We start from the raw sequence: 21,711 nt of genomic DNA, 5'->3' as shown, positions 1-21,711 counted from the left end.
AAGGCAAAATAAACTCTTTACAGAGAAAAACTGATCCAAGTGAAAGAGGCCCTCCTGCCCCTGGTAAAACACCTCACAAAAGCGATTAGTTTCTTTGTTCTCTTATTTTTCTAGTGAATTGCTTAGGCAGGACTTCTTGGCTCCTGTCCAATTACCTATCCTGAAGTTTGAGGTGACGTACCCCTAGGCCTATGAGATGCCTTTTCACCTAATTGAGGAGAGAAATTTCTGAGCTTATATCCTTTTTAAGGCGACAAAGGATAGTTTTGTCACTCCATCAACAGGGGGCACATTCCTATACTATATTTTTTGTGAAGTATCTTGCAAAACTACTCTAGCCTTCTTTTATCAATTTTTATAAAGATGAGAAGCCAAGGAATAGCAATAAAGAATAAAATAACTTGTGGCTATAGTTGCTGCAGAAATCAGCTTGAGGAAATGATTAATATTGCTGTGAGTTCTCATGTTTCTTGGCATCTTTGGAGAATATGTATTGGGTATATTCCTTGATCTTTGGATCCTTCAGGGTGCTCTTTGGAAATCTCTTCCTACTGTCAAAATTTTCTTTCTTTTAAAAGTACTTTGTGCAATTGAAAAATCCTTTTTGAATCTGTTCTGCTTAGCCATGGGTAATGATTACATCTACTACATCATAGAATTATTCCGTTTCTGTGTCCAGATTCTTCTCTGACCCACCAACCTGACTGTGTCCCATTTCTTAAAGTCAGAGCTAATGACTGGAATATAACCAGAGAGCTTGAACCTCTCCTTTTGCTTATCTCGAGGCTTAGAGCTTTCCCTTTGTGTCAGTATTGGGGTAGATGAGGAAAAATTATTTTGAAAGATGTGTTCAAGCACGTTCTATGAAATCATACAGGACATACTTCCAAACAGTACTTCTCTCCCTCCTGCCAGGGGATGCTCCTGCCGTACTTTCCACACCTTCCACAAACCTTAAGGCAGAGAATGGGAAAGAGAAAAGTCAATGCATGACTACTCAGATTATTTTCATCAGTATTCATCTTGATGGTGTGTTTTAGCTGATGATATGGTATTGAGATAAAAGTGTAACTTTTGTCTTATGAGCAGATGTACTTTCCTCATGCCTTAAATTCCTTTTTGATAAAAGGATAGTGTTTTCTCTGTGTTTCCCCTTCTTTTCTTAAAACTCTCCAGGGCATATAATTATTTGGAGTAGTGTGATGCTGGTCAGTAGGGGACTCTGATCACCACAGACTGAGATGTAAAGACGTAATGGAGCATTTTAAGGGAGAGCACAATGGAAATGATGAAATTAAATTTTCACACTAAGGGATAGTTGAAAAATTTCAGCTTTAACTTGTAAGCTATTGATCAATCACAGGTAGTCATGTGGCCCTTTGCACTGTACTGCCTGCATGCTATACTGTAACAGTACTGAACTAGTTTTAAAGAGTGTTTATTTTCCAAACATCTATATAAAGCAGGGAAGTACTTTTATCCCCTCTTTTTGCTTTTAGTTCTTAATATAAAATAGAACCTTATCTGCACAAGTGGTTGTAATAGAATTAAGCTGTGAGTCTGTGCTGTTGTAGTTACAATGATATGGCTATCCAACAACAAGAAGGTGGCACTCTTGTTATATAGTAAGAGTATATTTTTTTTGATTTAGCAGAGTTTAAAGGTTTGTTGAGCTAATCCAGAAAGAAACTGCTTTCCTTCCTGTATATATGTCTGACATGGGACATTTTATCAGTGTAGTTATAACGATGACCCAAAATGACTTGAAAGAGTTAGAGAGTAACCTAGTCATACATAAGGGAGGTAGACCTAAAACCACTGGAACATCCTCTATCAAATGCTCGGAGAAGGCACGCAAGGTGAGTTTGGTATCTGGGAAGAACAGAAAGACTGGATATACTAGGCACTGGCAAAATAAGAAGAGTCCAGTAAGCATTTAATGTTTTCTGTGACTAAAAAGGAGTGAGGGGAGGGCAAAACTGAGCTGTAATATGTAAGTTTTTATTTTTAATGTCAAAATGAAGATGTGTGGCAATTCATTAATGTTGAAGTTCCAGAATGTAGGGAGTGGCTAAACTTAAATTTCTAAACACTGAGAAATACAAAATTAAGATTCATATGCACACCCCAAACAAGTGTCATTGTTCCTTCTTAAACCCTTGTGTGTTCCTTTCTATAATGTCTTGACATGTGGAAAATTTTGCACTTTAAAATACAAGGTATATATAGACTACAAATATGAAATTGCATTAACTGCAGCTTTGCTTATTACAAAGTTTTGGCACACAGAAAGAGAAAAGAGCATTTATGGGAAGCTAATTTATGCAAAAGATTTCATTAACATAATTTTAGTTTTTAAATTAACTTCAGGGGCAGTTTTTCTTCAAGCACTTGTTCATTTGTTGTAATAGATATATGTGCAAACAAGAAATTTTGATGTCATGGTTATTTCAAAGTAATCATATAATATGGATTGTTTCCACTGTACTAACCCTGTCTTATGGAAGTAGCAAATCAGAGTTTAGGTTTATAAATATTTTTGAATATTGATGATTTGTCAGTTAATAGGAAATTACAGAAAAATGTAAACCATACATCTGCTTTCCATAGTTTGAAAAGCAAAATAAATAATTACTGAGAAGATTTGGTTTTGATTTTATGGCAGGAACAGCCTCTCTGATCCTGGAAAGCTGACCTAAGCAGCAGCAAGCATCATCCCCTTTTCCATAGCTGCTTGTTTGAAGTTACCATATCAAGTCAGGTGAAACTAATATGAACACACTAATTGTTATGTCAAAATATAGTTGTGCTTTCCATACTGAATGGATCTAATAAGTGTCCAAAATAATGTTATTTTTTGGTGGGGTTTTTTTATGTTCAACCTCTCTTGAAGGCATTCTGGTGATGGGTGCATCTGCCTGAATCAGGGAGATGTATTTGACTTCAAGGCAAAGCTATTTTGGATCATTCTAAAGATTAGATTTGCATAAATATTAGCTAAAGACTGTTGTACAAACTTGAAACCATCCATCAAGTTATGAACAAAAAGCAATGCTGCATTTGAATTACATCCTTGCTTTGCCATTGTTTTTTTAAGCCATGCATGAAGAAGGGTGTTCTGGTTTGAAAGCAAAACCCATGAGAGACTCCAAGTCAGAAATACCACTTATTAGGAAAAGGAAAACCAAAATACATGCAATAATACAAAGGAAAAACCACTGACAAAGTCAGAATACAACCTGACACCCTGTTGGTCAGGGTGTTGGTAGCAGTCCGATTAAATGGTGGCTGCAGTCCTCCTGGAGTGGCAGATGTGGTTCAGTTGGGGCAGTGATCCTGTAGAAAGGGGGTAGTCGTTCTCTGAAGATCCAGTGGAAAAGACAGCCATTTCTCTGGAAATCCAGTGGAAAGACTGACTGTTCTGTCCCAAATCCCAGATTATATCCAGGTGGGGATGCTTAGCTCCTCCCCCCTGGGCGAAGCATCTCATAATGGGCTGTTATCATTCTGTGAGTCATGTGGTGGGTCCTTGATTGCCCATTAAACAGAAATGGCTCCCTGAGGGAGTTATCTCTGAGTCATGTGGCAAGACATTGATGGGCCCATTAAGAGGAGATAAGGAAAAACAATGCCCCTCCTGGTTTCAAAAACTCTTTGAGGATGGGAATAGAATACATCTTTATATTGTAACCTAGAACAAAGGGAAATACTATATCCACTAGACATTTATAGAACTCTTTTCACTGTACATGGCAAAAACCCTTTGAAAAGCTTCCCAGATTAAAACATAATATGGGACGAGGTTTATAGACCTCATTTTTAGTTGAGTTTCCCTGGCTGGTTTTTAGCTGTATTATATTTTGTCAAGGATTGCTTGGTGAGCAACAAGCATCTTGATGGTTAGTGGATATTCACTAACAGCTGAAGATTCTAGAATATCTTCTCTAAGAAATCTTTTTATAATTGCAATCAAATAAAACCAAGCATATGTTCTTCCTTCAGCAAGCAACTAGTAAGTCATGAACAGCATTACATAAGGTTTAGAAAAGCACTGAAGAAGTGGTTGTTGATATATGTGGTTCGTCAATATGAACTGTTCTTACAGCTACTCTGATTCATCCTTGAGTTTCACTAATGTGGAGTTTATCAGCATTGTGATTCCTTACAGTGGAACAAAGATTTGGTTGTGATGGCATTCTTTGTGGGTTTTGTTTGTTTATTTTAATAGTAGCAGCAGCTTTGAGAGTATACTGAAGTGATGTCTGAAGAACACTGATGCCTATAGTCCATTTCAGGCATACCATATATGCTGATCGTGCACATTGCAAAAATTTGAGTTGTTCTGTTGACAAGGAAAGTTTTTCGGAAAGTAGAGTAACAGGAAAGTAGGTACCAGCTCTTCACAAACTTATTAAACAAATTGAAAAACTTAAGTTGATCATACATGTTTTTGTAGATGCCTTCGAATGCTTTTGTGTTCTATTGTCTTTCAAATGTTTTTGAAAAATATCCTGTAAACTGAAAAGACATTAGTATGGGGTTTATAACCTAATGTTTGTTGCCATGTGACTGGATTCTTATGGTGAACTGGATAACTTAAGTATTTCTGTATTACTCTTTACAAATAGTACATTTATTATAAAATATGGAGCTATAAAAAGGGAATTTAGTGAGATGTTTCTAGTGAAGATTGGGTTGCCTTGACTCAAAATAACATAATTAATAAAGTAAAATATTTTTAAAATCTTGACTGAAGTTTCACAGTATATAGTATCCCTGAAATTCTTCAGAAAGGACAGGGAGTCCTTTCTTTTCTATGTATATCAGAATTGTTCATAGATGTGCAATCATGCTCAACTCCTGTGTACTGCATGAGTAAAACACTTTTTAGATTTGGTTATTTACAGTCCTCAGCAGCTAAGGAAACTGAGCATTCAGCAGACTCATTCCAGGGAGCAATGTGACAAAAACACTTTATAGATAGATTATTGAGGTCTTTGCAATAATTTATTGTTCTCTTTTCTGCTATTCCCTTCTTTATTCCAGAAAGCTTTTAATATTCCCTAATAAAAGAAAAAGGGGGAAGCTTATATTGTCATCTAAAATATCTGTAACCGGAGAAAGTACAGTTTAAGCATTAGTTTAAATTATATTGGAGAACATAGAATACTTAGAACTTTTGAAAAGGAAATAAAGTTATTTTTCCAAATATTTACAGTACTTGCATTTTTATTTTTCATTTATATACTTGCATTTTTATTTTTCATTTATGTATAATTAACACTGTGGTAATTGACTTATTTTTTAAGATTAAGTAGTGTTCTACCTCCAGAACAAAATCAATAAGGAAAGCAAGAATAGATATTCCTTGGAGGTATGAAAGTAGTAGCTTGTGATTTTTTACTTCTTGTTTTAGTGAGTGGGTTTTTTGGGTTTTCTTACTTAAAATATATCCTTTTTTAGTCTTACTGATATGTTCTTTGTGCACAGTACAAGGAAAATAAGAATGAATTCTGTTCTAACAGTTCCTCAAAATGTTCACAATCTTAAAATTACATCATTAAACATTCAGGCATAGTTTTAAAACTGAATTTGATATTGGATTGAATTAGAATTTGGTTATGGAACTCTTGCCAAGATCGGTATACAATCCATTACTGATTTGTTTCCTTTTTTTATTTCCTTTCCAAGCAATCTGTCTTACTAATTATTCTGGGTTTAAATTTACTTTTCATTGTAGACTAGGAGAGGCTTAAAGATATATTTGTAGAAAAATACTCCTGCTACTGTAAGTACATCTAGCCCATCAAGCATTTAAGCATCTGTACGAATCATAACGCAAATTTCGTTCCTTTCCTTGCAGCTAGTTTTTGCAGTATATGTGGCCAGATTTCCTATAGGCTTTATGCTCTTGTGTATTGTCCCCCTGATTTCAATGAAATTACCGACAGTGCATGGAGAATCTGTGTTAAAATAACCCAGGATCTGAGGCCCTCTAGCAATTTCACCTGTAGAAATTGTCTTGAACATGTATGTGCAAATTTTCCTCTAGTCTGAAGCTGAATGTATGCTAACTCTGTTCAGACATTGCATAGGTATGCAAAGAGTATTAGTGTAGGGATACCACTGCTCAGACATGGCTAAGCAGTATCCAGATTAGACCTGGCTGGCATCCAGTCAGCTGCCGATGTGCACAGAGGAACTGATCTGTCCATGCTGTCTTATTTCTGACAACCTTCAATCTAGTGCCCAATCCACAAAGACTAATAATTTCAAAGCACCGTAGTAAACAACACCGTGAAATGTTTTCTAGCATTTTTAAAAGCAATATTATGGATTTTAGAACTTTGTCAGGTGGTGACTATCAAAGGATGGAAATTAAAAGCAAATAAATGAGTGACTACAGCATGGGGGAAGCAGGAACAACTTTTGCTATCCTCAAATAACTTTTCCTACCTCAGTTTGAGAACTCCAATATTTTAAGTTAAATCCTTTTTAAAATGCACTTAAATGGGATGACTTGATGAATATACCTGAGAATTGTAGAAAAATAATGTTCTGATCATTAGTTTCATTGTAGAGATATGTGAAACCAGTAATATATGAGACTTTAAAAACATTTTATTGCTGGAAACTATTTTCTCTTATTCATGCTCTTCTAATTCCAGTTTAAGTTGTTTAAAGTGGGGGAGGAACTAAACTTGGATTAGAAGATGGAATATTTGTCTAAAATTTGAAATAAATTTTAGAAAGTTATGTTAGTGATATAGTTAATGTAATTAAAAAGTGAATTATCATCCAGAAGATGATTTCTTGGAGAATTTGTGTGTGTATAGCAATTGGCAGGTGATTTGCTCTCTGTTTCTTGGGAAGGAGAGAGAGGCACTTATAACAAAGGCATTTGTTCTGTTGTTGGAAAAAGGTTAACAGTTTAGTCCAATAATCTTGAAATCTGTGCAATAGGTTCTTTGATAAATAAAGATACCAAACAAACCCCCAATAAATACTTTTGAATTATTTTGGTTTTCTTGTGTCACTTGTAAAATATTTTGACTATAAATTCCTTTATAGTGACCATATGGGCCTAATCATAGTTTCAAAATGTGCTGAGAATCATGTGATGATATCTAAGTATTTACCTCTGTGGAAAAGAAAACTGATGTGTTTCAGCTTGCTGTTTTTCTATATTAAATGAAAATATTTCAATTAAGTTTTGTAACAAAATCAAGCAAAAATTTGGGTTGCATTATAAAACTACTAATAAGAGGTAAGAAAAAAAATCTGAAGCAGAGATTGAAATGTCAATGATTTTGTCTGTATTTAGGGATAAGACCCCACAGATTCTGCCACAGATTGTCTCTAACTGCTGGAAATAGGAAGATTACTGTCTTATGTGCACTAAACAATTTGAATGAGAATAAACAGAACTGTTAATTAGGCATAATGAATCCTTAAATTACATACACTGTTATAAAACCTGCTGAATTCAGAGAATGAACCAAAATAAGACTAAATTTTGTGGAAATGGAGCAAGAATGTCTTTTTACAATGGAAATTCACCAATTTGAATTTGTTTATATGCCTAACAAAATATTTTATTGAAGGAGATGTGTATGCAATATATTGTGTTAATTTCTACTTGTAGTGTGAACAATAAATGCAACTGTCAAATACATACAAGTAAGTATATCTCATTGCGCTAATATTTATTAGAGGATATACTTTAAGCAGTTCCTGAGAAAGGACTGTAGTGTTGAGCCTTTATTATTATCTTCAGGTTCACATTTGTTCTTCTTCTCTTCACTAATAGGTAGCATAGATCAGTCAGTGTTAAAGGAGTTGCCTCCTGAGCTCCTGGCAGAAATTGAATCCACCATGCCACTTTGTGAACGTGTGAAAATGAACAAGCGCAAACGTAGCACAGTTAATGAGAAACCAAAATATGCTGAAATCAGTTCTGATGAAGATAATGACAGTGAAGAAGCTTTTGAATGTAAGTAGTACATATAAGCCCCAGTGGCTGTTGAAATTCTTATATGTGGAGTAAAGTAAATTATGGAAAACTTTCACAGTAATTATATGCTTTAAGGGATTCTAGGTTCATTACATCCACTCAAGAGATCTGGTCATCTTTCTAAACAATTCATTGAGGACGTCTGGGTTAAAAATAAATTATAATATTTCTCAAAGGATACTGTAAAACTGAATTCAGGTAAAACAAGACAAAATGATCAAGAGAATGAAAGATCTGTGACAAGTACACCGAATAGATTTGTAGTGTTACAAATATGTATTTCAGAATTCTCTTGGTTGTCCAAAATTGAACTTTAAAAATATGGAATAGTTATTGTTATAGAAGATAAATTTCTTTGAGTATCTCATGAAGAAAGGGCATTTCATTAAATTAAATTATGAGAATTAAAAATTGATTAAATCACATTCAATGAGTGATAACTGTGTTATTGCATAAATGTTTGGCAAAGTTTAGAAGGAAATTGGATGTTTTTATTCTGAGTAGTCTTTATGTATAAAAATTAATAGTAACTCTTTAATATTATTAGTACTTACATTTTAGTCATTTTTATCTGCTTCAAAATAAACTTTGTAGAGCAATAACTGCTTGTGAATAGCTGTTCCCATGTTCATATTATTTGCCTTGCAGAGTCAGCACAACTGTAACACGTTCTATTTTGTTGTGCGGCATTGATAAACTGATCAGTTTAAATTTCTGCTGGAAAGCAATATTGGAAGTTAGTTTTCTCATGGAGATATAGCTGGGGTCAGAATTTGTCCTACAGAGCATAAATTGATACTGATGATTTGTAAACTGCAGAGACAGATTTAATCTACCTCCACAAAATACTCCCTCATGGGGGAAAAGAATCAGTTGAAATGTGTAAAGTCTTTTCCCATAAACCCACTACTTTTCTTCTCCAGTATGCTCACTTCAGTTATCCCAGACAGCTCTTTGTTTCTTCAGTTGCAGTTAACTCTCAAACGTTTTAAAATTGAGTGTTAGTAGCTCAGGCCTTGTGAACATGACTATACTGCCTCCAGAAGCAAATCTGATCCATAAGCAGAACACCTCAAAAACATGAACTAAGTTATTACCTTTAACACTTGAACCACCTCTGCGCAGAAGTTTTCAAAAGTGGAAGCCCTCTAGGGTGCAGTGCAGAGCATTAGTATCACCTCTTACTCAATATTGGTTTCATTAGTTCTGAGCCTGGGCTGACTATTGACTATATCCTGGTATGTTTCCTATTCTTCTCAATAAACTGGGGTTGTGGAAAGAACTTGTCAATTCTGTTCCAGTTCTGTCTGAATGCTTTGAGCCATTTTGCTCAGAAACGACCCACTGTACAGTCATACCTCTCTAAACTTCAGGAAGCTTTGGTAGAGACACAGAGATGTCAGGGCTGCTATATGCAAGTTCACATGAATAATAAACTCTTCTAGTGTAGAATGTAATGTTTTGGAGCCATTTTGATCTTCATAGCAAAGTCTGCATTAGACCTCTCTTTGCTTTCCTGTTACCTTAGATAATGGAGAGTTGGCTGATTTCATGGATGAAATTACCTCCTTTCTCCATATCCTTTTTTTATTACATCTTAGCACTCTTTGTCCTTCAGGACTATATTTGAAAACAAAGAAATATCCATTCTCTTCTACACACACACTTTATTTCCACCAAGTTTCTGGTTTTGTATAGAACATTTGTCCCAGTCTTTCAACATTCAGTTGTGCGAGGCTTTTTGGTCCTAACTGAAAACTGATTTTAATAACCTTCTGTGTTATATACTTGCTGCCTGGCCCAGGATTGTGACTGCAGCTTTCTCCTTTACACTGAATCTCCTGCAATATATATCAAGACAAAATTTTAGTTGTCTTGGCAGAACAGAATATCTTTAAGTAACTAGGTTACCAAGTCTCATTGGAACTCACTGTGTTAGATGGGCAAAGCAATCACTGAATTGGAACATGGACACCAGATAATAGAATTTAGACAACCTTAGTGTTCTCTTATGAAAAGATGCAACTTATTTTGATTTGTTCTACTTTCCTTTGTGTAAAATGACAAATGCCCTGTAAATTTTTATTTTTAAATGTTTGCTCATCTTTCCCAGTTTTAGGTACTTTTTTCATGTAATTCAAATTTGTTAGAATTGTAGAAATTGTTAGAATAATGCCATACCAGATTTTTAGATGATAGTTTTAGAGTGTTTGCTTGTTTTACAGAACATCTATATGATAGTATTTAACTTGCAAATGTATAAATTTTAGCTATTAAAAGTAGAATTTTTGTCCTTATAATGAAAATGCATTTTATTTCTAGCTTCTCGTAAAAGACATAAAAAGGATAGAGATGAAGCTTGGGAGTATGAAGAACATGATAGAAGAAGTTCTGGTGACTATAGGAGAAGTGGTTATTGTCATGAAGGAAGGAGGACTTCTGGTAGTGGCCGTTATCGTAATCGCAGTCCCAATGACTCTGAGATGGATGATTATTCTCCTCTTCCTAGCCTCAGTGAGGGTAACTGATGGTTTTAAACAAATAACTTCTTCCATAATACTAGTGCATTTTAAAGGATATGTTAAACATTTCAAAATAAACATCTTTACATGTAATATTGAATATAAGCATAAAAAGTGTAAACAATCCTTTATTCTCTTAATTAGTAGCTAGAAAAATGAAGAAAAAAGAAAAACAAAAGAAGAGGAAAGCTTATGAACCTAAACTAACACCTGAAGGTAATTTTAGAATATTTATTTTCTATAGTTTGTATTTTCTGGTTTGTATATAAAATAATTATATATACATTTCTTTTTCACCAGAAATGATGGATTCTTCTACTTTCAAAAGATTTGCTGCTTCAATAGAGAATATTTTGGAAAATTTAGAAGACATGGATTTTACAGCATTTGGTAATATGGCAAAAATTTTCAAAATGCTTAATGAAAAACACAAGAAAGGAATTTGCATCTCCATATTTTCAAATTTCCTTCTTTGTGATTTAATAGCCTGTGAAACACACTGTGGTATACCACATTTATATGGCTTCTACCTTTAGTGGAGGCCTTTACCTTTCCAATTTCATTTGCTACTACAGGAAAAATATCCTCCTTCCTCCCTGCAGAATCTAAAAGGGACATAAATCACAATGAGACAAATAATAGTCCCTTAAAGTGGAAAGGATACCTCTTTGGGACATCATTAGGGTATCTTCTGTCAAACGTATCTTTGTAAAGAATGCTAATGTAAGATGGCTGGATGCCAGGCACCCACCAAAGCCTCTCTCTCACTCCCCTCCACAGCTGGACAGGGGAGAGAAAATTCACAAAGGGTACATGGGTTGAGATAAGGACCTAGAGAGATTCCACATCAAATACCATCACGGGCAAAACAGGCTTGAATTAGAGGTATTAATTGAATTTATTGCTAACAAAATCAGAGTAGAATAATGGGAAGTAAAATAAGACCTTAAAAACACCTTCCCCCCACTTTCTCAGATCTGCCTTCTCCCTTCCAGTGGCACAGGGAAACAGGAATGGAGTTTATGGTCAGTTCATCGCCCATTGTTCCTGACACTTCTCAGGGACAGGAGTTGGAGTCTTTCCCCTGCTCCAGCATGGGGTCCCTCCCATGGGAAACAGTTCTCCATGAACTTCTCCTACATGGGTCCTTCCCAAGGGCTACAGTTCTCCACAAACTGCTGCAACACAGATCACTCTTACATGGGGTTGGTTTCAGGCACAGCCTGCTCCAGTGTGGGTCCCTCACAGTCACGAGTCCTACCAGGAAACCTGCTCCAGTGTCGGCTCCTCTCCCCACGTGTCCGCAGGTCCCTGTCAGGACCCTGCTCTAGCACAGGCATCTCACGGAGTCACAGCCTCCTCTCAGGCATCCCCCTGCTCCAGCATGGGCTCCTACACAGGCTGCAGGTGGATCTCTGCATCCCTGTGGCCCTCCCTGGGCTGCAAGGGCACAGCTGCCTCACCATGGTCTTCCACCATGGGCTGCAGGGGAATCTCAGCTCTGGCACCTGGCGCACTTCCTGTCCCTCCTTCTGCACTGACCTTGGTGTCTGCAGAGTTGTTCCTCTCACATATTCTCACCCCACTCTCCTCTTGCCCCAATTACATCTGCACAATAACATTTTTTTGTTCTTAACTACATTATCCCTGTGGCATCACTGCCATCTCTGATTGACCCAGCCTTGGCCAGTGGCAAGTCCATTCTGGAGCCAGCTGGCGTTGGCTCTGTTAGACATGGGGGAAGCTTCCAGCAGCTTCTCACAGAAGCCACCCCTGTAGTCCCCCCGCTACCAAAACCTGGACATACACACCAAATACACCGGTAATTTCTGAGGCACATAATTTTGCATTTGTTGTGGCCTTTGGCCTGACAGAGATTGATTCTTCAATTCAGCAGCAGAGTGCTTATTCTCTTATGGATGGGGCACTATATGCTCCTTATCCTTATCCATTTCAGTAGAAACTAAGCCAATTTAGCATAAGTGTCTGATGAAGTAGCTCAGGTTGACCAACATGACTTTAGTTTGAAATGGATAACAGATAATTTGTTAATTTTTTTATAACTAGAACAAAGGCAGCAACTTAATAAGCAATTCACTACAGCTATGGTGTCTACAACCTTGGATTAAAAATATTTTTAATCTATGACTTTCAGTCATATTCAACAAGCAGTCGTTTTAACACCAACAAAAGTTGTCATCATCAGTCTTCATTAGATGGAACTATGATATGCTAGCTATTTGGAAAATGAGTTCTTTTTCTTCAGTTGGCTTTTTCATATTGACTCTAAAATACTGGATCCTTGAAGTCTTATTAGAAATGTGATTGATAATTTTTAATTAATTTCTTTTAAGGTGATGATGATGAGATTCCACAAGAACTGCTACTGGGAAAGCATCAGCTTAGTGAGTTGGGGAGTGAATCTGCAAAAATCAAGGCAATGGGCATTATGGACAAGGTACATCTTCATAGTATTTAACTCTTTTTGAACATTAAATTTTGTTAAACATACAAAAAATTGTGCCCCCTCTAATATTCCACCCTCTTCAGGTGTATCTGTGACAAATACTGTGAACAGTTGTGCTTCTGCTGAAGTGCTTAAAAAGTTCCCACATCTTAACTGTTACTGTCTCTGAAGCCAAGACTTAAATGGTCCTCTGTGTTAGGGCTGACTCAGAGCACTATATGCCAATAAGTAACACATGCCTGAGCAGTAAAATCTAATAATTAATCTACTTTCACAAAAGCACATAATTTGCTCCTTACAGCTACTGTTGAGCAACCACAGTAAAACAGAATCTGCTGGCAAAGCCAAAAAATCCACCCTTGCTGATATATGCCATTAGTGCAATGTAAATATCTGATGTCCATCCAGCATCACACTGAGTTGCCCACTCCCTTCCTCTCTCCTAAGAGTCCTTTCAAACTTTAAAGATTTAATGCTTAAGCTGATAATAAGATTAATTTTTTGTAGACTGCATATTGTGATTTCTTTTCCATACTCTTCCCACCTTCTGTTCAAGGGAACTTTCTGTTGGCAAAAACTGTTGGTATCACACCTTTAGAAACAGTATTCTTGCTTTCCTTACCTTCCTAGAACTATTGGCTTTGGGCAGTCTTGTATTAAATTCTTACTTTACCGCCTCATTACCATTTTTTATATTTATGAAGTGTCTGTGAAGCCACTTATACAAGTCACGCTAAAGGGTTTTCTTTAGTCTGAGATTTAGATGTTCTTCATGGCTCTTTCTTTGTTCTCTCTACCTTCCTTTGTAGCATGATATTAGCCTGAGTGTTTCTGTTTCCTGATAGTTCTCACCCTTAACCTCTGTTACCTGTTTTATTCACATACATACTTACATGTATGCATAAAATCAGAATTTTGTTGCTTCTAAAGGTGAGCACCAATAGTATTTGGATGAATGAAACTAATTCTCCTGGAGTTTAGCGTATTCTACAGATTATTTATTCGCAATTCTGTAGAACATCAGCAAGCGAATTTGAGTTACTTTTTTCAACATGCTAATTTTTAAAATTAACCATTATTGAGAATACGTTTCCTTTTTATTAGAACTCAAGTATCAGGGAATTTTATTTCTGCTTGTCCATAGAACTTGGATTTTGTCTTAATAAAGATCTATATAGTCGGCTAGAATTTGGGATTGATACTCAGATTTGGTAAATTTCTGTTTCTAGAAGCAAATGCAAAAGCATACAACCATACAACAATAATTACAGTTATGCAATTTAAAATACATTTCTATGTATTTTTCTGGTTGAAAATAAAGTTTGATTGCAGTCTTAGAACATATTTTCACTAGTTTAATTCTATTATCAGCATTCTAAATCATGCTGTGTCAGAAACCTGACAAATCAAGATCCAATACTTAGATTGGACTTTTTTTCCACAATTTGGAAGCCTTTATGTTCCTATAGTTGCTTGATGTGTTTTGTTTCTTGTTTTAGCTCTCAACAGATAAAACAGTAAAAGTCTTGAATATTTTGGAGAAGAATATTCAAGATGGATCAAAGCTTTCCACATTATTTAACCATGTGAGTTTTCAAATTACATTGTTTCACACCATTGTGTAGAATAGGGTTTTCTTCACTTGAGTCCTATATAGTGATAGTTTCAAATACTGCATGTGTCTGAAATGAATTCCTGATTTAATATGCATGTGCTTAAAAGACTGCCAAATTTTAAGATTTGAAGTAAAATTATAGTTTATATTATTTCAGTATGTTTTACTATAGTAAACGTATTCAGAGAAATTAGGTTATCTTTGGACCTAATTTTAAATATTGTAGTTTCATCCTGAAATATTCATGGTAACTGGTGTAACTTGCACTACTGGGTATTTTTTTTCTACTTTTCTATGTCTCCATAAAACATTCCTACCACAGTGGAAGAAATATAACAGCCTGTGCTTTTATACAGGCAAGAAAGATTATTTTTCTCTGTACCAGAGAAGTTATTAATAATTTCACTTGGTTTTGCTATTAATAACATTATTACAATATTTCAGTAGTGCTGTGTTGTCATAATTAACCTCATGTGTGTTTTATGACTTGTGCAAACACAGAAATACAGAGATTCCATACCCTGTGCTAAATCTAAATCACAGAATCTGCTGAATTGGAAGGGACCCCCAAGGATCATTGAGTCCTTATATATATGGTCATATTTGATAAGACATGTTTTAAACCCATTGATATAGATGAGTTGGTCTCTGGAGAAAGTTGTATTCTCATGAGTTTTGTGTGACTTAACAGTCTTTTTGTGTAAGAATTCTCTCTAGTGGCAAAAATTAGACTGATCAAAGCAGCAACTGGTATGTATAAGCCACTGAAGAAAACACTAGATGAATGAGTTTAGATTTTGACTAAGGTACATAATTCTCAAATAGAGAATGTGGCAGTCTTCCTTCATAGTGCTTCCCAATGATACACAGAAAGCTTCTTTGTGATTTACCAGAAGAACACAGTGAGATATTGAAGACCTGTAACTTAGGGTTTGTCTTGGTTTGAAAGACAGGTGTCTGCTAAGGAAGGCAGAAGCCTCCCTTGGAATGGAAAATGTAAACCCCCTCCCTCCAAATTAATTATAATTAAGGGGTTCTCAAGCAAATATATGGGAATAGAAATAAAGTTCTTTACTAGTATGTATAATAAAGCAAACAAACAACAACAACTACAGCATTAACAACAAACAGAACCAGGAACCCAGCAACAGCCTTCTCGTCCGCAGGCGCTTTCCCCTTTGGCGTAGTGATGGTCACAGCTGGCAGGGGCGCTGGTGGCTCCCAGTGGGCAGGGCAGGTGCGATGATCTCCATGCGGCTGCAGGGGGCGCTGTGGCGCGAGCTCGGGGACTATGCGATAATGGTGGCTTGACCGAGATGGGAAGGGATGGAAGAGAGGCTTTGCTTCTCAAACCCCTGGGACAGTCGATCCCAGTGCCCCAGCAGGACTCTCAGAAGCAGCAAGCTGGGCCAGCAGAATGTCTCAGCAGGCAGGGGGTGCAGGGCTACAGTGCAGCGAAAACTTGGAGCAGTGCCGAAGAAGCAGCGGGGGCAGGAAGCAGAGGCTCAACTCACAGCAGAAGCAGCAGCTCCAGGCTGGGCTCCGGCAGCAGCAGTGAATTCCCTTCCCCAAGCAGCAGCCTCGACTGTCCTCCAAAGCCGAGAGAGAAAAAGCGCTAGCAGCTGCCCCAGCCCCGTCTTTTACCTGCCCAATTCTTGTGGTATCTCTACCCCTCTGAGAGAAACTCCCAGATAAGAGAACTGCAACCAGATCCCCTCCTCCCCTGAACTTGGCCACTTCTTTTGTTTTTCTTAACTACCCAGCTGTTAGTGTTTCCTAGCAACTTATGGGAAAAAATTCTATACTAAAAAGGAACAAAAGGAAAGAAACCTAACCCCCAACAGGGTTACAAACCTTTTACTAGTAAAACAAGCATTTGTTCATTTCTAAACCAAACTATTTTTGTATCATAAAGGTAATACTGCATTTTGTATGTGTGTATGTAAGTGTATTAAAATAATGTTATATTTTACTTGGTAAGGAAAAAAAATTAACTTGTTGTTTACAGTCTTGTTTTCTATCACCTGTTACAGAACAATGACACTGAAGATGAGGAGAGATTATGGAGAGATCTTATAATGGAGAGAGTGACAAAATCTGCTGATGCTTGTCTTACTGCTATCAATATTATGACATCACCAAATATGCCTAAAGCTGTATATATTGAAGATGTAATAGAAAGAGTTATTCAGTACACAAAATTTCATTTGCAAAACACTCTCTATCCTCAGTATGATCCTGTGTATAGAGTGGATCCTCATGGCGGTTAGTATGCTAAATGTTTTGCATTTTGTTGTCATATGCATATCTTGAGGTGCAGGTATTCAAGAACGGTTTTAAGAATCTTGGATCCAGAATTCAAAGCAATTATGAAAATATTAAATTCTTGCTTTCCAGCTGATTTTACTAAATAGTTTTTCTTTTGTAAAAAATTTCGTTTACAAAGCTGTAGTCATGGACTTGTTTTGGAGACATTTTTTGAGGAAGATTATCATCTTTCTAATATCTGATGTGAAATACTGAAAAGATTAAAGATATTTTTTATTTTCCAGGTGGTGTTTTAAGTTCAAAAGCAAAACGTGCCAAGTGTTCCACCCACAGGCAAAGAGTTATAGTGATGTTATATAACAAAGTTTGTGACATTGTCAGCAGTTTGTCAGAGTTGCTAGAGATACAGCTTCTCACTGATACAACTATTCTTCAAGTAAGTTTTATTAGAAAAATTTTTGTCTGAGAGTTTTTTTCTTTTTCCAGAGACTGTAAAGTGTAACTGTCTCAATGACATGAAATATGAAACCAGTACAAACTTTTGAATTATTAACAGTAGTGACTAGTTTGTTCTGTAGTAATGTTCACATCTTAAATAGCTTTTATTGTACACTTAAGAAAAGTTGAATCTGGTTGTATTAAAATATCCTTTAATAACTTTAATTGTAAACCATATGAATGAATACATGTTGTTGAATACCTTACCTGATGAATGAATAATCTACTTGTAAAAATGCATAAATATCAGTTTAATAGTCAAATATACTTACAATAACTTCTTTCTGTTGATAGATATCATCTATGGGAATAACACCTTTCTTTGTAGAAAATGTCAGTGAACTACAGCTTTGTGCCATCAAATTAGTGACTGCAGTAAGTAATTTTTAATTTGCAGTAGTTTCATGTTCTTCTGAGAGTTATTAGGGCATTTATATAGGCTATATTTTTGCTGGTAGAGAATTGGAGCTTAGAACTAATTTTATTCTTGCATGTTTTTACAGTTTGGTATCAAAATCTAGGAACAATAGTTAAGCTACTTGAGCTCCTCCCATTTGCAGAGTACTCTATAGGAAGAAATAGCTTACATAAGCCAAGGAATTTATTTAATTTTGGTTATGCTGTTTAAAGTGTAAACACAAACCCCTTCCTCTTACCTGTTCTTTCTCATCTTAAGAAATCTTAACAGTGTGATTTTTCTTACCTCCTTTGTTAAGATTAGTTTATGCAATGGTATAAGCCATAGAACTAGTAAGATAGTTCTATATAATATATAATAGAACTATATAATAGAACAAGTTCTTTTCCTCAGAAGAGGTGGCTATGTGAAAAATTCATGGGGCGGATAAAATATTTTTTCAGGAAAACTGCAGTGCCACACAGATGTGTTTGTTCAAGTGAAAGTTTTTCATCTTTGTAAGGATTATGTACTCCAGTATTTATAAAAGTAATTCTTCCTGAACAAAAGGAGAGGCAAACTCTACAATCCTGACTCCATAAATTGAATTAATATGTCATGTCAGGCAAACATCAAAGCTTAGTTTTCTCACATGTGCTCTAAAACTATACATGTGTTCTCATTTAGTGTATGTTACCACAGACTTTTGCTCTATACTGGAGTCTGATAGCTTAGCCTTACACTGTTTGACTTTCAGTGTATTGTAGTTTTGGCAACAAAATTTAAAACACATTATATTTTTAAGAGCTATTACACATTTATGCTATTTGAAGATTAAAAAAGCTATATTTGAAAAGGGTTTTATGTATTTTATAAAGAAATGCTTGCTTTGAAAAAACAAAGCAATGCATTTAAAGCAAGGTAGGCATTAAATATAATTTATTTAAATGTCATGTAAAGAGTATTTTTCTATATATAATTTTTAAATCTATTTAACAAGTGATATTTTATGTAACAACAAATAGTTTTTTAACAATTCTGTTACTGTTAAATAGGTGTTCTCCAGGTATGAAAAACATAGACAGCTAATACTAGAAGAAATTTTCACTTCCCTCGCAAGACTACCAACCAGCAAGAGGAGTTTGAGAAATTTCAGGTAAATTTTGACATAGATTGATAATTTGTAGACAGCAACATTTACAGTTTTTTAGATGTAGGATTTTAGGCTTCAGTGTTAACTTGTTCTTTAAAAATCTGTGACTCCATGAGCTATATTTTGTTAGAGGTTGATATTTCAAGACCTCTACAGTGAGAGCAGAATTGTCTGACAAATGTATTTTGTCATAATCACTTTCTTATGCCATCATATTTATGCCTGCTTCCAAAATGTCTTGGTTTGAAAGACAGGTGTCTGCCATGGAGGGTGGGAACCTCCCTTGGAATGGAAAATATTACTCCCTTCTCTCCAAATTATTATAACTTTTAAATTAAGGGGCTTTCAGGCAAAGATATAGGAAAAGGAATAACAGTTCTTTACTAGTATGTATATGTATAACAAGGCAAACAAACAACAGCAATGGTAACCACAGCAAACAAGAACAGAAAACCCAATAAACTGTCTCTTCCCTGCTCTTTAAACAATTTCCCCTTTGGTGTAGTATTGGTCACAGCTGGCAGGGGCGCTGGTGACTCCCGGTGGACAGGGCAGGTGCGATGATTCCCCCGTGGCTGCAGGGGGTGCTGTGGTGCGAGCTTGGAGACCACATGGGTAATGTCTGCTTGACCAAGAGGGGAAGGGATGGGAAAGGGGCTTGCTTTACAAACCCCCAGGAGCAGTCAATCCCAGTGCCCCAGCAGGACTCTCGGAAGTGGCAAGTTGGCATGGCTGGAACGAGCAAAATCCCGGGTTGGTAGATGAGATGTATCAGAAGCTCTGCAGCTGTAGCTGGGAACGCAGGACGTCTTGGCAGGCAGGGGATGCTGGGGCTACATACAGTGTAGCAAAAACCTGGAGCAGTGGCAAAGATATGGCAGGGGGCTGGGCAGCAACAGCCCCACTCCTGAGCACAGCAGGCTCTCTTGGGGGGAAAAGGGGCTCGATGGTGAGGGGTCCTTTGTTTGGTGAAGTAGAATGTTAATGAGGTCTCAGTGCAACGGCCATTCTTATGAGCAAACCTCCACTCACAGTAGAAGAAAGGCAGCGGGAGATGGAGCCCCGCAGTGGTGACAAATTCTCCTCACAGCAACAGCAGCCTCTCTTTCTGCCCCCCCCAATGCCGAGAGAACAAGAGAGCTAGGGGCTGCACCCAACCCCTTTTCCCCAGCCCGATTCCATACTCACGGTATCTCTGCCCAGAGAAACCCCCAGGTAAAAAGAGAGAGTAACCAGCTGCACCCCTCCCCTGATCTGTGACCACTTCTTTTGTCTCTCTTAAGTACATGGTCGTTATTGTCTCCTAGCAACACATTTGGGTAAAAATTATTTTCGAGAAAGAAAGGAAAGGATCCTGTCTCATTAAGTATGTAAATGACTGTAATGTTATTATGAATTCAAGTTTTTTCTTGGAAAATTCTTTGGTTCTGTTAATATGGATTTTATACAATGTCATTGCTAAAGCATAATAGGAAAATTCTGGCTGAATTTCTTTGAGGACATGCTCAGAGCACTCTTTCCATTAAATCAATCTAATACTCCTTTGATTGAGTCTCATTTAGAAACTGCTCAGAAAGCTTTAACTGTTTTTAAGTGCTTCAGCTGGATTTCAGTGCATCTTCTGAATAATAGTATAGTTTCAGGTTAAATTAGAGAAAGAACCTGACCTGGGATGGATTTTAATTAAAATTGAGGTTGGACGCTGCAAATTATTCTAAAACATTTTGTTTTACTATTGATTTTGTTCCTTGCTTCCATACATCTTTTCCCTGGAGACAGACAAGTTGTCAATGAAATAGGTTGTCTGACCCAGGGTGGATGAACAGGAAATATCCAGGAAAATTAAATTCATGGAAACTTTGAAGTTGAATTCAGCAATTCTAATGTTAACATGAGTGCTTATTCCTAGTACTTCCTATTGTTTTGTTTGTAGACATCAGAGAGATCTAGTAAATAGGAAGGTGTTAGGCATAGGAGCATAGATGGTAGATACCCTCTTTGAATTGGGACTTTTACTATAAGGAAGTTACTGTCTCGAGGCCATGACTGCACTGCTTATCTCTAGAGTCCTAGCTCTAACTTGTTGAAGGACATTCCCTGTCTGTGGCTATAGTCATAAAGGGTGCAGCTTACCTAAAATTTTATAGGAAAATATTCTCTCTGTACAAGTAGTTAGAGATAATTTTATAAAGATAATAAGTGCAATCTGTTTTGTGTCCAGTTATTATTTTGATAATTTAGGGAGAATGATGTCAGAGATTATCACCTTTTCATATTGTTAAAGGCGACATTAAGTGGTGTTGATGTACATATGGGTAGTAAACACCACACTATTTGAAATAAACAGGGCAGGAGACTTTTCTCCTTTTAATGCCTTTATTAAAAGTGATCAGCTCAAGATTGGGAAGCTCGACGGGTCTGCAGTCTCCATCTTCTTTCCCAGCGTGGCTCAGAGGAGGAGGATATGCGCAGCTTTGTCCACTAGGGGCAGAGCTGGGGGTCCAGTCCTCGTGGGAGCTTCTGGGTGAGACCCCGATCTTTCTGCTTTCCACTGCTTCCCGGCTCCGGGTCCCGGTTCAAGATGACTTCCTTAGTCAGGGCGAGGGGCACAAAGGTTTTCAGCATCTCTGCAGGCCCAGCATTCTGTTCTTCATGTCTAGGCATCACTCTAATTTCTTAATTCTGTATTGGCTCGTTGTTTTTGGGGTTCTTGGCAAGTCCAACGCTTCCCATGGTATGCTGGTCCCGAAGTTAATCTGCATATTCTGATGCCCCCC

General features: G+C 36.7%; 1 protein-coding gene across 1 annotated transcript in view; it reads left to right on the top strand.

Moving 5' to 3' along the window:
* The first annotated feature begins 1,748 nt into the window (after positions 1 to 1,748).
* LOC102042933 (nipped-B-like protein) overlaps positions 1,749 to 21,711 on the top strand; it is a 60,913-nt gene continuing 40,950 nt past the window's right edge. The window contains exons 1-12 of the mRNA XM_031065440.1: positions 1,749 to 1,859; positions 5,864 to 5,915; positions 7,778 to 7,993; positions 10,337 to 10,534; positions 10,681 to 10,752; positions 10,837 to 10,926; positions 12,891 to 12,994; positions 14,503 to 14,589; positions 16,652 to 16,883; positions 17,171 to 17,322; positions 17,679 to 17,759; positions 18,837 to 18,937. Of these exons, the coding sequence (XP_030921300.1) occupies positions 1,749 to 1,859; positions 5,864 to 5,915; positions 7,778 to 7,993; positions 10,337 to 10,534; positions 10,681 to 10,752; positions 10,837 to 10,926; positions 12,891 to 12,994; positions 14,503 to 14,589; positions 16,652 to 16,883; positions 17,171 to 17,322; positions 17,679 to 17,759; positions 18,837 to 18,937 (1,496 nt within the window). The remainder of the gene's footprint in view (positions 1,860 to 5,863; positions 5,916 to 7,777; positions 7,994 to 10,336; positions 10,535 to 10,680; positions 10,753 to 10,836; positions 10,927 to 12,890; positions 12,995 to 14,502; positions 14,590 to 16,651; positions 16,884 to 17,170; positions 17,323 to 17,678; positions 17,760 to 18,836; positions 18,938 to 21,711) is intronic.

This window comes from Geospiza fortis, unplaced genomic scaffold (genome assembly GCF_000277835.1).
Source record: "Geospiza fortis unplaced genomic scaffold, GeoFor_1.0 scaffold329, whole genome shotgun sequence".
Taxonomy (NCBI): domain Eukaryota; kingdom Metazoa; phylum Chordata; class Aves; order Passeriformes; family Thraupidae; genus Geospiza; species Geospiza fortis.
This window is presented reverse-complemented; position numbering and strand designations above follow the sequence as displayed.